The sequence below is a fragment of the Oncorhynchus tshawytscha genome, linkage group LG18 (assembly GCF_018296145.1).
Source record: "Oncorhynchus tshawytscha isolate Ot180627B linkage group LG18, Otsh_v2.0, whole genome shotgun sequence".
NCBI classification, from domain to species: domain Eukaryota; kingdom Metazoa; phylum Chordata; class Actinopteri; order Salmoniformes; family Salmonidae; genus Oncorhynchus; species Oncorhynchus tshawytscha.
In genome coordinates this window covers 21,546,439-21,560,525 of record NC_056446.1, presented here as the reverse complement: position 1 = coordinate 21,560,525, position 14,087 = coordinate 21,546,439, and the positions used below count along the sequence as shown (strand labels likewise).

Genomic DNA, 14,087 nt, shown 5'->3' with positions numbered 1-14,087 from the left:
CCCCACTGTACATATATATATATTCAAAAAAGTGTGGATCATCATTATTTGGCCCATATAGATTTAATAAGCAAAATCTGTTTTTGGTCCAATAGCATATTTGACATTTTCCATCTTCCTTGCAGATCTGTTTGCACAATCGGATCAAAATTTGTATTAATTAGTATAATCACCCCTTTTGAGTTTCTTTGCCCATGACAAAAAATATATTTCTCCCTCCCAGTCCTTTTTCCACCCAACTTCATCTATATTTGTAGAAAGAGTTTCCTATAAACAATATATTTTATATTCTTTCTCTTTTAGTTGTGTAAAAATGTATCGTCTTTTTTGATGATCTGCTAAGCCATTACAATTATAACTTGCTATACTTATTTCCACACTTACCAAGTTTCAGTTATACTTACCACAACCAATGTTTGTAAACTTACCATTAAAAAGCACCATGATGGTTAAGTGTCCATATAAACTCAGCAAAAAAAAACAGCCCTTTTTCAGGACCTTGTCTTTCAAAGATAATTAGTTAAAATCCAAATAACGTCACAAATCATTGTAAAGGGTCTGTTTCGGGGCCTCCCGGGTGGCGCAGTGGTCTAGGGCACTGCATCGCAGTGCCACCAGAGACTCTGGGTTCGCGACCAGGCTCTGTTGCAGCCGGCCGCGCCCAGGAAGTCCGTGGGGCGATGCACAATTAGCCTAGCGTCGTCCGGGTTAGGGAGGGTTTGGCCGGTAGGGATATCCTTGTCTCATCACGCCGACTCCTGTGGCGGGCCGGGCGTAGTGCACACTAACCAAATAAACCGTCGCCAGGTGCACGGTGTTTCCTCTGACACATTGGTGCGGCTGGCTTCCGGGTTGGATGCGCGCTGTTTTAAGAAGTGTGGCTTGGTTGGGTTGTGTTTCAGAGGACACATGGCACTAGAGACAGCAAACCTGTTGACATGGATTAGGTATTGATTAGGTATTGTCAACAGGTTTGTTGTCTCTAGTGCCATGTGTCCTATTGTCAACAAACCTGTTGACAATACCTAATCAATACCTAATCCATGTCAACAGGTTTGCTGTCTCTAGTGTGTGGCGGGCTGGTTAACACTGGGATAAAGGGATTAAAGTTAACGGTAGAATTAACACCATCCCAACCGTGAAGCATGGAGGTGGAAACATCATTGCAACTTAATTACTTAAAAATCATACAATGTGATTTTCTGGATCTTTGTTTTAGATTCTGTCTCTCACAGATGAAGTGTACCTATGATAAAAATTACAGACCTCTACATGCTTTGTAAGTAAGGAAACCTGCAAAATCGGCAGTGTATCAAATACTTGTTCTCCCCACTGTATATCCGGTTTTTTTTATCTGCTCACTCATGCTTGTAAGAAATGCTCTGTCTTCTGGAGACATAGTCATAAAAATGTCCCACTCCAATGTTAAATGACACATTTTAGAAGGTTGCTTTCCTCCTGTTTCGCTCACAGAACTCAAGGAAAGGTATTCTCTTGTTTGCTTCGATGTATCAGTTTCTTTTCCGAACATATCAAAATGCTGATCAATAAATTGGTACAGATTCTCTTTATTTTCCATAATGTTTGTTTGTTTCGTTATCAGCTAATCCTAAATTTTTGTGATTAATTAATGGGACAAGCTGTGCCTGCCACGCTATCACCCTCTTTCCATGTGTTTTTATGGATATATTCCTGGGGAATAGTTACAGGGGAGAGGAGGGGGGATGAATGAGCCAATTGTGAACTGGGGATGATTAGGTGGCCATGATGGTATGAAAGCCAGATTGGGAATTTAGCCAGGACACCAGGGTTAACACCCCTACTCTCACAAGTGCCATGGGATCTTTAGTGACCACAGAGTCAGTCCCATCCAAAAGACGACACCCTACACAGGGCAATGTCCCCAATCACTGCCCTGGGAAAATGGGATCTTTTTTTAGAACAGAGGAAAGGATGCCTTCTACTTGCCCTCCAACACCAATTCCAGCAGCATCTGGTCTCCCATCCAGGGACTGACCAGGACCAACACTGCTTAACTTCAGAAGCAAGCCAGCAGTGGGATGCAGGGTGGTATGCTGCTGGCAAAACATGGTAATGTTGCCATTGTTTATTAAAGTTTTTCGAAATAAACATGTCTCCAAGTCCCATATCACACACTCACAAACTTTAAATATGTGTGTACATTGTCCTATCAATCTGGGAGGAGCGCCTCATATCACATTAATTTGTACATGTCCACCATATACAAGTAAATCGCGGCAAAGTTCTTCTTCTGTGGGTTTCATGGCAGACTACAACCCAAAAAGGTGTATTACCTCCACTAACTGGACAGTGGTGAAAAAAACAAGGTAAAAATCAAATCCATATGTGAATGGAGAAAGATAGTCTGTTGGTCCTGTTGTTTTTTGATAAAGAGCAAATACCTACGCATGTGAAGCTTGGTTATGTAAGTTATGCTGTAAGATCTTTTGTATTGTAGTGTAAGAATTGTAAAGGATTGGGCCATGTTTCAAGTGTGTGCAGACAAACAGAGTATAGTGAAGAAAGGTGTAAAAGGATGATGGTGTTGCAATTGTGGTGGGATCCTGAGTGCCCTGTAAGGGTGAAGAAATTGAGGTGGCAAAAGTTAGCGGTCAATCGAAACTCCTATGTGGCGGCGATTTTTAAAAGAATTGAGAAAACAAGTGGTGCTAGTGAAGAGATGGTATTGGATACAACACAGCCTGTAGTCAATGTTTACTGCCAGACGAAAGGTGGATTTTGTTGCATTCATTGCCACAGTTATAATCTGTACTGCACAAGTCTCAAAGAAGTTGAAGAAACTAGACATTATTGTGGCTGCAGCAGGAAAGATTTTGAGACAAAGATTTTACATCGAAAGACTTGCAAGGGGTACTGGCGCCGGAAGACACGACCTCCCAGGTTCCCCTTGAGCCTATGTAGGGATCTGTTTGATTTATTTTTAACAAAGTTGGCTGATGTATTTATTATTTGGCAGTTCAGTTTTTTGGTGGAATCCTGTTTCCATCCTGCATAGTAGGTGGCGGGATCCACATTCAATTGTGTGATCGCCAATATACCAATAAGAATGAGGTCTAAGGGCTTCCATAGTGACTTTTGCCAGGTTTAGTTAAAATGTCTAGCCCAATGACAACTGAAAACTAGGCCCAAAAGATGTTGCTCCAGCAAGAGTTGCCACATTTATCCAATATGTGGCTCCATATTAGCTAGCTAGTACTGTCTTTCTTACTTGCCATGATGTGTGTGCGCGTGCTGCTCTCCTCTCACTTGTGACTCAGCTTGCTGCATGCTGCAGCCCTCTCACCAAGCACACATACCCCCCCCAGAAAGGGATATGCCATGGTGTAATTTAAAAGTAGCTATAAAAAAAAAAAACTGTGACCAAAACATTTTCATAACATCGTTTTCAAAATGTCCCCCCCCAGCTGGGTTGATTTGCCTCCCTCTCTAGCGATTTGTTTTCCTCTGAATCTGATCTGGCGTTCCAGTGATGTAGGGGGGTTTCTGGGTGTGGAACCCCACCCCTCTGACCCCGACAGTCACATTGTCTGCCTGTGACAGCCCACCCACCCGTGGGCTACCTAGCCTTAGTCACTGACCCACAGATTCACATGGCTCCCCTTACTGTCATCAGCTCCTGCACGCTGCTCCAGTAAGACACTTACAGCAGAGCAGCTCATGTTCAGGGTCCAGATGCAGATGTAGGGTAAAAAATAAAATAAAAAGTGATATTCAGTGGGAACTGGAAAGGCAAAAACATGATTTTCCCAACACTGCATGAAAGCATATTTATACAGCTAGAAGAGGGAGCTCTGTTCTGTTTTGTCTTAATATCAGTGTTATCTTGTCCTTGAGGGAACAACATGTGAACATTTCTGTAATTTCACTGGCGAAATAAAGTAGTAATTTTCTTTAATGTAAAAATGTGTGTGTGTATAGGAGAACCTGTTTTCAATTTGGTCTTAGACTCATCCAGCTCCAGTCTAGCAGCGTCTTTGGCTTTTGTCTCAACAGATAAATCCGCTGCAACGTCAACCCCATGAATGCTCCCTCTGATACCATTTTTTACATTTTTCCAGAAACCAGAAGTAGAACTTTAGATGAGATGTTATTAATCTCCCCCTCCCCTGCTGAAATGCACATTCAAAAAAAGCACTATGGTGTCCATCTAGCTAACAACAGACAATAAATACATTGTGTTGTTCAGATGAGCTCTAGGTGAAGTAAACAGGATATTAGCTGATAGTCATAAAAAAATGAAGAGTTTGAGCGAGAGAACACTTCTATGTAAAAGACACAAAGGCAAGTCTGTCGGTGGTTTTTGCATCGGTTTGTGGTTCCCAGGCCATAATGTAAACTGGGATTCCAAACAATTATCCCTTTGGAAGTGTGTGTGGCTTTTGCCTGTTACCCATAGCGAACAGAAGTGGCAATGGTTGATGCTTTCTGACACCTTCCTGTCCTATCTGTTCTTCAGCTTTGTTTTGTTTTCTTGTCGGACGTTAGAATGTCGCTCTGTATTTGAGAGTTTGGTTTTAGTTTTCTGGTAACATTCACTTCTGAGTTAATCTGAAACACACAGTCACAGCATAGTTTTGGGGCATAAACTTCAGGGAAGTCGTCAAGCTTTCAGTCAGCAATGCATTGTCGGAAATGTAGATACAAGGGGAATCCGGCTTCTTTTTGAAGTTTATATTTTTTCACTCAATCCAAGCTGCCAGGGTGACATTGACAGAGTGCCCGGTGTAAAATCTGTGAGGTGACTCACAAGTGCACTTATGCTCCTCTGTTTTAAATGAAACCAAATGCACTGACATATTTCTTACACATAGTCACCCAGTCATCCTCTTTTCATTAGAATGGGGGAAGACATGTGGCTGTGGAATGATGAAGGTATCTATGCAGATGAGGAGAATCCCAAGTAGGTGAAGCAGACTCAACAGGACAATACAAGTTAATAGGTCTACTTGAAGTGCTTACTTGAATATGACAACTTTTGCATTGAGAACAGGTGTATGTGTGTGAGAAAATGAGTTTGTGAGTGAGACCGAGAGAGGGGGAGAAAGCAAACTCGCTGCTAACCCAAAACCTTGCATTAGGTTTGAGGTGCGACTATCATGATGTTCTGAGATGTTTTCATTCCTTATGGATTCTGACGGCATGGGTGATTTCATGGAATTTTTCTTTGATTTTTCTTCTGGAAAACAGATTTGTTCTCTAGCGTGCATACTGGGGTTGGGACCATTGTGCATGATGTTCTTTTAACACAATTCTGGGGGAAAAATATTTTTCAGGTATTTTATTTACATCAAAAGGTGATTTAGCTGTTGGACAAAGAATCTTAATTCCAAAGAGGGTAAAAATGCTAATTTGGTTACCATTTCTGGTTTGGATTCTGCACTTCATGGATCTTATTAACGGACAATATTTCTCAAGACATCCACGACACAGACGTAAGTAGTGAACCGACACATTTTGATGCGACCTGATTGAAATGCGGACACCTGTTCTGCGTAATTATACGCACATTCAACTCCTCTTCATACATGTGTAAAAGCATGGACATTACTATGTGGGTGCAGTAAATTTGACTTTCGGGGGAATAATGCGGTCATATATTTTCATGGTTTATACGCATTGGCTTACTATGTGAACCATACAACACATTGTAAAGTTTGGCTGAGGGTTTGATAAACCTCCTGTTCCTATTCTTGGAACATTAATGTGCCAGGTATAGTAAGTCACAACTCAGGTTTATGAGATTGGCTGTATACATTGAGTAGAGAGCATAATGATTTGTGATAATGTAGTTCTTCCAAAAAAGACTGAAGTTGTATGGGATTCAAGTTTGACCAAATTTCACATGCACGTGCTCAAGACATGTAACTGCATCCTCTCTTATGCAGGAACACATACACATGTGTGTGAGTGAAAGAGCGAGAGAGACAGACACACACAGCCATAACACCAGCTCTTTTCTCCAGGTAGCTTAGTGGTGAGCAGGTTGTGTCATGCTGGCTGCCTGACATGCTCAGTGTTAAACGGCTGCCTGTCCTGTAAGCCCCGCCTCTTCTTCCACTTGAAGCATGATGGGATGCGGGAGAGGGGGACCTGTCTGCTATCCTGCCCCAGAGGTCACTATGGGACACGCTCCCCACATGTCAACACCTGCACCAGTGAGTCATGTGGATGAACAACACCGACACTCTTATGGAGTGTTGTGATAATAATGTCATACACAGTGTAATGCCCTGATCATGTATCCACTCTAACCATGGTCCCTGTCTGTGTCTCAGAGTGCAGGGAGGACTGTGTTTCCTGCTTCAACAGGAACTTCTGCACTCACTGTCACCAGGGCCACTACCTGTACAGAGGGAGGTGTGAGAACAGCTGCCCCGAGGGCCTGACCCCAAATGCTGCACTAAGAGAGTGCAATGGTAAGTCTATTACACTACAGCTGAACTGTGATCTTCCTTCATAGTCATAATGTGTTCAAAGTCTGGCTAAAACTAATAAGATCCAGTATTGGTCGGCCAAGAATCTGGGCTTGGATGCATCAAAATCACACATTGTGGAAGAAGACATATAAAGTACATATTTACAGTAGGGAGAGAGATCTATATAGAAATGCGTCTCTAACGTCTATGTCCCTCCATCCCAGATTGTCTAGTGGGTTGTGAGGTGTGTGTGACGAGGAACACCTGCACCAGGTGTAGAGCAGGACTGTACCTCCTGCATGGCCAGTGCCAACATACCTGCCCAGGGGGGTTTGAGCCTGATAGACAGCTCATGGAGTGCATTTCTCAAGGTTAGTGACTCTCTGTGTTCCCCCATCTCTGTACATGCCATTCCAGCCATCCCAATAGATCATTGATTGATCACTCTACAATGCAAATTTGAGTGTACATTTTGTGTATCTATCCACCCTACAATGTCATGCCCCCCATCTCTCTCTCAGTACACTGTCAGGTGGGAGAATGGGGAGACTGGGGCCTCTGCTTTTGGAGAGGGAGGGACTACAGGAATTTTGTGGAGGTACGAAGACGAGAGGTCCTACGGCACCCCACCCTGTACGGCGACCCCTGCCCCAAAGTCAAAGAGTGGAGGAAATGTGTCATCAAAAGGAGACCGAGTCCAGGTATACTGGTGATCAAAGTGAAATGTTCTGACTTATTTCAGTTTTCACACATCTTGCATTGTCCTCTCCTTTTCCACAGGAAGATCAGATGGCAAAGGCATTAGGCCAGCAGAACATTGATGCAAGATCATTGGTGGGAGCAAAATAATAGCAAGTGGCAGATGTGATCCAAAACAGGATGGAAGGACAGGAGGACTGGATTAACTGGTTTGAAAGAGAGACCTCCATTGCCTGAACATCAGTCGTTTCTGTAGTCAGGAACAGTGTGCAACAATTTATTCCTCTATGTTTGTGACCAGCTGTTGACCTGCCTTGGTTGAGAGACCTTGGAGAAGTTAACATTATCATCTGCTCTAGAATTTTGTGTTCAACATTTTTTTGTTCATTACGAAATGTCACCCACATGATCCATTCCAGGAAAAGGTCACGAACTTGATATGGACTGAATTGAGCAGTGTTCAAAAAGCAAAGTGTGTTATTCTAATCGTTTTTTTTGTTTCTATCATGATGGTGGCTAGCCCACTTATTCTACATGTGTAGCATTTCTCTGTATAGCAAGTCAAATTGAAACTATTGATTCCTTTTCATGATTGCAATCATTGTTATAGACCTACATAAAATGTTTGTGTAGGTGATTTTATAGTAAATTACAGTATATTGTCTTCACAAACATGACTGAATTTTTTTTTCAATGAACCAAAAAACGTTGTTAGGTGGAAAGCCTACTCCAAAGATGTCTATAGCTAGCTAAATAAAACAAATTCTATACAATATGTTCTATACATTTTCTCCTACATTAAGGCGGCAGGTAGCCTAGCGGTTGGAGCGTTCAAATCCCTAAACTGACAAAAGTGAAAAATCTGTCGATGTGCCCTAGCCCTTGATCATGACTCAGTTCCATTACATTACACATAAGAGTCATTTGACGAAGGCGTGTTCTGTACGGGGATGCTCAATCTGAACAGTAACAAGCGTCGCTTGCTGTGCGTTATTGGCAGCACAAGGGCCTTAACTTCCATAGCAGAAAAAAATACAAGGTTAAATTGATACACACATTGGTACAGTTAGGGTTACTGTTCTCATACCGCCATATCTCCATGTTACAGCGCTTGTTTATGGAAAACAGACAGCTATCTAGCATGCTCTGAACACCTGTGTGTAATGTACATGTGCAACTCGGGAAGTGTAGTTTTTTCGGTTGGAGACACCCATAGCTGTATGGATCTGTGCAAAACTGCTACTGTAAGTGTAACTTTTTTAGTTGAAGGATACTTTCTCGCTGATGAAAGATAAGGGCCATATGTTTCAAAAGCGGTATTGCAAGCGATGAAAACGTTAAAACACAGTGTCGGGATTGTAGTTCACATGAGGCAGTTGTGGGCAAAGCTAATGCCTGAGAACTGTAAGGAGAACGCATATAATGCTGCCTAGAGTTTTCAATAGCTCGATGTGCCCTTGAGCAAGGCACTTAAACTTGATTGCTCCATGTTCGTTTCTGATAATGGCTGGCCGTGACCGTAATCTCCGAGGGTGTCTCAGGGAGTTGGGATATCAAAAAACACATTTCCATTTCACACATGCATATAATAGCTGACACACTTGTACATGTGTGAAACAGGACAAATATAAGCACCCACATGTTATACGCAAGCAATAATACATGAGGCCATGTGTTAATGTCAATTTTATCATGGTTGTGATGTGGTCATAGCCACGAGGAGAAGCTGACAAATAAAACCACCCACACGTTATTCGGTATGATCAACCTCCGACGCTTGAGGTGGCAGACAGACCACGCAACGTCATCCCGTTACGTGTATGAATACACGGAAGGAGCAGGAACGTCAGTATTTTGCTTTGTTTTGGTAGAAGATATTTTAGTGATTAGCTAGCGTTTATAGGTCGAAAGCGATCAATAATTTGCGAATGATCTCAAAACATCACTGAGCGATGGTCAAACGCTATTCATGACAGGTGAGTGTGGAGGAAATACGCTCGAGGTAGAAGACAGTCAAGCGGTGAGTCACTGACAACTGTGGCCTCCGAAGCTGACAGTAATTTGAAAGCATAACTTGTCAACAAGAAATGGCTACTGTACAGAAGCTAACTAGTTTGATGGCCACATCATACTATTGATGTGTGTATTTAGTAGCTAGCTATGTTCTTTATGGTGATTGTCCTGTTCGCTTTAGATTAGCAAGATGGCTAACGTTATAGCAACATACCCTCTCTAATTATAGCTAACCCGTGTTTTTATCTCTCTGGGAAAGGTGGGATTAAACCGACTCCTGACTCTTGTCTCTTCAACAATATTTTTTTCCACAGAGAGGAACTTTGAGAGAATACAGAATTGACCCTGATGTCATCCCAGTAACTGCGCTTGAGAGAGTAAGTAGTTCATTTTTTTCCATCATAGTAATTAGGGCAATATGATTGACACAAAATATTCTAGCCAGCTAAATCATCTGAAATTCACATTTTAGATATTTAGGCATATTGCTAATTGAGTCTCTCGTGACCGCTTTATGTGATTTTGTTCAACTGGGAGCTGAGAATATTGCTTAAAATTAGTCCGCAGGACTGTCTTTTTCTGTCTCTCAGCATTAGCTTAATGATCTGTCTTTTTCTGTGTCTCAGCATTAGCTTAATGATCTGTCTTTTTCTGTGTCTCAGCATTAGCTTAATGATCTGTCTTTTTCTGTGTCTCAGCATTAGCTTAACGATCTGTCTTTTTCTGTGTCTCAGCATTAGCTGAATGATCTGTCTTTTTGTGTGTCTCAGCATTAGCTGAATGATCTGTCTTTTTCTGTCTCTCAGCATTAGCTTAACGATCTGTCTTTTTCTGTCTCTCAGCATTAGCTTAACGATCTGTCTTTTTCTGTCTCAGCATTAGCTTAACGATCTGTCTTTTTCTGTCTCTCAGCATTAGCTTAACGATCTGTCTTTTTCTGTCTCTCAGCATTAGCTTAACGATCTGTCTTTTTCTGTCTCTCAGCATTAGCTTAACGATCTGTCTTTTTCTGTGTCTCTCAGCATTAGCTTAACGATCTGTCTTTTTCTGTGTCTCTCAGCATTAGCTTAACGATCTGTCTCCCCCCTCAGCATGGCGAGCTGTGGTGAGGTAGACCACACTGTGGACTCTGTGTCCTCTAAGGTGGAAGATGGAGGGGACGCCTGTACTGGTGACTCCCCCACCTCCCCTAAACCTTCGGCCAACCCCTTGCCGGAGTGTGCCATCTGCCTCCAGACCTGTGTCTACCCGGTTCGCCTGCCCTGCTGCCACGTCTTCTGCTTCCTGTGCGTTAAAGGAGCCTCCTGGCACAGCAAGCGCTGTGCTCTCTGCAGACAGGAAGTACCTGAGGACTTCCTGGAGCATCCCACCCTGCTGTCCCCAGAGGAGCTGAAGGCAGCAGCTGCAGGTGGGCGAGGAGGAGCCGGGCCGAGGAACGCTGGGGGAGACAATGCCTGGTACTACGAGGGGAGGAATGGATGGTGGCAGTATGACGAGAGGACCAGCCGTGAGCTGGAGGATGCCTTGGCCAAGGGCAGGAAGCGTGCCGAGATGCTGATTGCTGGCTTCCTGTACGTGGCTGACCTGGAGAACATGGTGCAGTACCGCCGCAACGAGCACGGTCGCCGCCGCCGCATGAAGCGTGACATGGTGGACATTCCCAAAAAGGGCGTGGCCGGACTCAGACTGGACCCTGACCCCGCCCCGCCAGTAGTTGCCATGGCAGCTGTTCTGGTCACAACAGCGACAGTGGAGCGGTCAAGCTCTGCTGACGGGGAGGATGTGACTGGACAGGCAGGTCGCTCAGGGGTTCTCATCCCAGCTCCTCCTGTCAGACCCCCTACAGTCCTGGGGGCTCACCCTGCCACCCCAGCCTTCATCTCCCTGGAAGACTCTCTGTCCCAGCTCCTCATCAGCCAACCAGAGGGGGAAGAAGAGGAGGATGAAGAGGAGGTAGCTTCAAGCATGAGCCAGGCGTACGAGTCAGCATCTGGTAGCAGTGAGGATGAGGATGGTGGTGGTGATGAGGTAGGCCAGGGGTGGGACAGGGAGAGGAGGGGACGAGAAGTAGGAGTTCAACGGAGGACCAGATACAGACTCCTACAGCGGTGGCTCAGGGAGGTCCAGCCTGACAGACTGCCACCTGGTGGTGGGTCCTCTAGCGGAGGCCTTACTGTGCGCTCACGCAGCCCTGACGGTCAGTGCAGTGTTACTGAGGTGTGACCACAACTGGACCACTGTCTCTGCACTCATCCCGGCTCAGCAAAAAAAACGCATTCACTTCATGCCCATGGTGGTAGTGAAGAACCCAGGGGAAGATAGCAGATCAGCCATTTCCATTACATATACAGTTCAGTCTCGTACATATGCTAATCAATAGTTTATAATAATATGTCAGCCAGCAAGATTATGCAACATTGCACACAATGAAATAGCCCATACTGCTCCACTGTCTGCCACTGTAACCATTTGAGCCCATGTTAACCATGCGTTGGTACTAAATATTTGAAGAGAAATGGTGAAATGATAAAGGTTTGAGATTTGGAGGGGACTTAACCTTTTAAATGTAGCATCCCATCTCTAACCGGAGGCAAAAAATAATTATCTTGTTTTGTTGTACATTGTTTTTTGATGTAAGAAATGTATTTTCTCATCTCTATTGAGTGTGTGTGTGTGCTCTTTTGTCTGTGTATTGAGGTCATATTCCATCTTAATATAAAAAGTGTGTGCTTGTGTTGTGTGTGAAAGGTGATGAGAGCCTACTGGTAGAGAGGTCTTGAGTGTAGAGACGAGTGACGATTTCTATTACTTGTTCTAATATGTTATGGAAACAGTTTGGATGGGAGATGTAATGTGAGTGTTAATGAGTCTGTTTTGAAGTTTGAACCTATTATTTGAACTCTTCTGTCAACAAAAAAGTATTTTTGACTTATTTAATATGATTTAACATATGTGTGTGGTCTCTTTAACTGTGTTTTCTCAAAAACAATAAAGTTTGTCTTGACATTAATTGAAAAGTCATGAGTTCAATTTTATTGGTAACTTAATGGGAATGACAATTATTGGAAGGTGATAGCTATTACATATGCATATGACTTTGGGTGATACAATATGCTCAGTGTGCATGAGTGTTGTGACTCAGCATTGTGAATTTACACACCTCTTACACCCGCAAGGTTTTTTTTATTAAACATTTTTTACCAGGCAGGCCAATTAAGACCAAATTCTAACATCAGCTCAGTAGGTGGAAATGATGGGAAATGCTATATCAGGAGACTTCCTCACTCAGATGAAAAATGACAGAATGAAACGGATGTTGATGGAAAAAGATGGTTAACCTGTGGTTACTTGGAGGCATGAGACAAACTCAATGACTCGTCTTTTCATCAAGTATAAAGCAGAAACCTTTGCATGACAAAGACACTACTTGTTTGGATTGAAACATTGAAACATGTGAGTTACTCTATTCCTCCTGCCTCTGACCACACAGAATGACTAAGCAGCAGGAAAATGAGAGAATTGTTTTGCAAACTGAAACTGATTGGATGAAAGTTATGTAGATGTTTCCCTGGATTCACTTGGTGTGTGGATCTTGATGAGCCTGTGGATAAGCTTTTTATGGCGGTTTTGGAGCAGTGGATTCTTCTTTGCTGGTTGGCCTTTCAGGTTCTCGATACAGGACTTGTTTTATGGGGATATAGATACTTTTGTACCTGTTTCCTACAGCATCTTCACAAGGTCCTTTGCTTTTGTTCTGGGATTGATTTACACTTTTCGCACCAAAGTATGTTCATCTCTAGGAGACAGAACGCGTCTCCTTCCTGAGCGGTATGATGGCTGCGTGGTCCCATGGTGTTAATACTTGCATATTATTGTTTGTACTGGTGAAAGTGGTACCTTCAGGAGTTTGGAAATTGCTCCCAAGGATGAAACAGACTTGTGGAGGTCTACAATTTCTTTTCTGAGGTCTTGGCTGTTTTTTTTTATATTCCCATGATGTCAAGCAAAGAGGCACTGGGTTTGAAGGTAGGCCTTGAAATACATCCACAAGTACACCTCCAATTGACTCAAATGATGTAAATTAGCCTACCAGAAGCTTCTAAAGCCATGACATCCTTTTCTGGAATTTTCCAAGCTGTTTAAAGGCAATGTCAAATTAGTGTATGTAAACTTCTGATCCACTGGAATTGTGATACAGTGAATTATAAGTGAAATAATCTGTCTGTAAACAATTGTTGGAAAAATGACTTGTGTCATGCACAAAGTAGATGTCCTAACCGACTTGCCAAAACTATAATTTGTTAACAAGAAATCTGTGGAGTGGTTGAAAAACTAGTTTTAATGACTCCAACCTAAGTGTATGTAAACTTCTGATTTCAACTGTACATAGTCATTGAACACTGGTCACTTTAATAGTGTTTTATGTATATACTCTGTTCCAGTCATGTCTAATCCTATATAACTTATTTAATATTCATTTATGGATTATGTGTGTATTGTTTTTTATTTTATTGCTTGGTATTACTGCACTGTTGGAGCTAGAAACACAAGCATTTTGCTGCACCTGCAATAACATCTGCAAATCTGTGTATGTGATGTCTAACTCCACCCACACTGTGTGCTCCTGCAGTAATCTCAGCAGCTATGCCCTGCTCAAAGATAACCACCAGAGTCTGTGGTGATGTAGGTGGGTGCTTCCGTGGCTATGGCCTGTGTGGTCCAATCGCTATTCGTGACAGCTGCGTAATGATAGACGCCTCCAGCAACAGAACATACAGTAATTTCGGAAAGTATTCAGACCCCTTGCCTTTTTCCACATTCTGTTATGTTACAACCTTATTCTAAAATGTATTAAATTAAACATGTTCCTCATCAATCTACACACAATACCCCATCATTTTTTTCAAATGTATATAA

General features: G+C 42.8%; 2 protein-coding genes across 4 annotated transcripts; both read left to right on the top strand.

Moving 5' to 3' along the window:
• The first annotated feature begins 3,467 nt into the window (after nt 1-3,467).
• Nucleotides 3,468-7,920, top strand: LOC112217687 (R-spondin-3-like). 2 transcript variants are annotated; one of them, XM_024378151.2, is made up of 5 exons: nt 3,468-6,197; nt 6,318-6,458; nt 6,683-6,829; nt 6,980-7,159; nt 7,239-7,920. In XM_024378151.2, exons 1-5 carry the CDS (start codon nt 6,116-6,118, stop codon nt 7,277-7,279), a joined length of 591 nt encoding a protein of 196 aa, XP_024233919.1. In that variant the 5' UTR covers nt 3,468-6,115; the 3' UTR covers nt 7,280-7,920. The 2 variants fall into 2 exon arrangements, with proteins under 2 accessions (XP_024233919.1, XP_024233917.1); XM_024378149.2 differs by having other exon boundaries at nt 6,980-7,920.
• Nucleotides 7,921-8,925: 1,005 nt separating this feature from the next.
• LOC112217682 (E3 ubiquitin-protein ligase rnf146) lies at nt 8,926-12,180 on the top strand. 2 transcript variants are annotated; one of them, XM_024378144.2, is made up of 3 exons: nt 8,926-9,133; nt 9,485-9,547; nt 10,262-12,180. In XM_024378144.2, the coding sequence occupies exon 3, from the start codon at nt 10,263-10,265 to the stop codon at nt 11,391-11,393; it is 1,131 nt and encodes a 376-aa protein (XP_024233912.1). In that variant the 5' UTR covers nt 8,926-9,133; nt 9,485-9,547; nt 10,262; the 3' UTR covers nt 11,394-12,180. The 2 variants fall into 2 exon arrangements, with proteins under 2 accessions (XP_024233912.1, XP_024233911.1); XM_024378143.2 differs by having other exon boundaries at nt 8,926-9,177.
• The last annotated feature ends 1,907 nt before the right edge of the window (nt 12,181-14,087 follow it).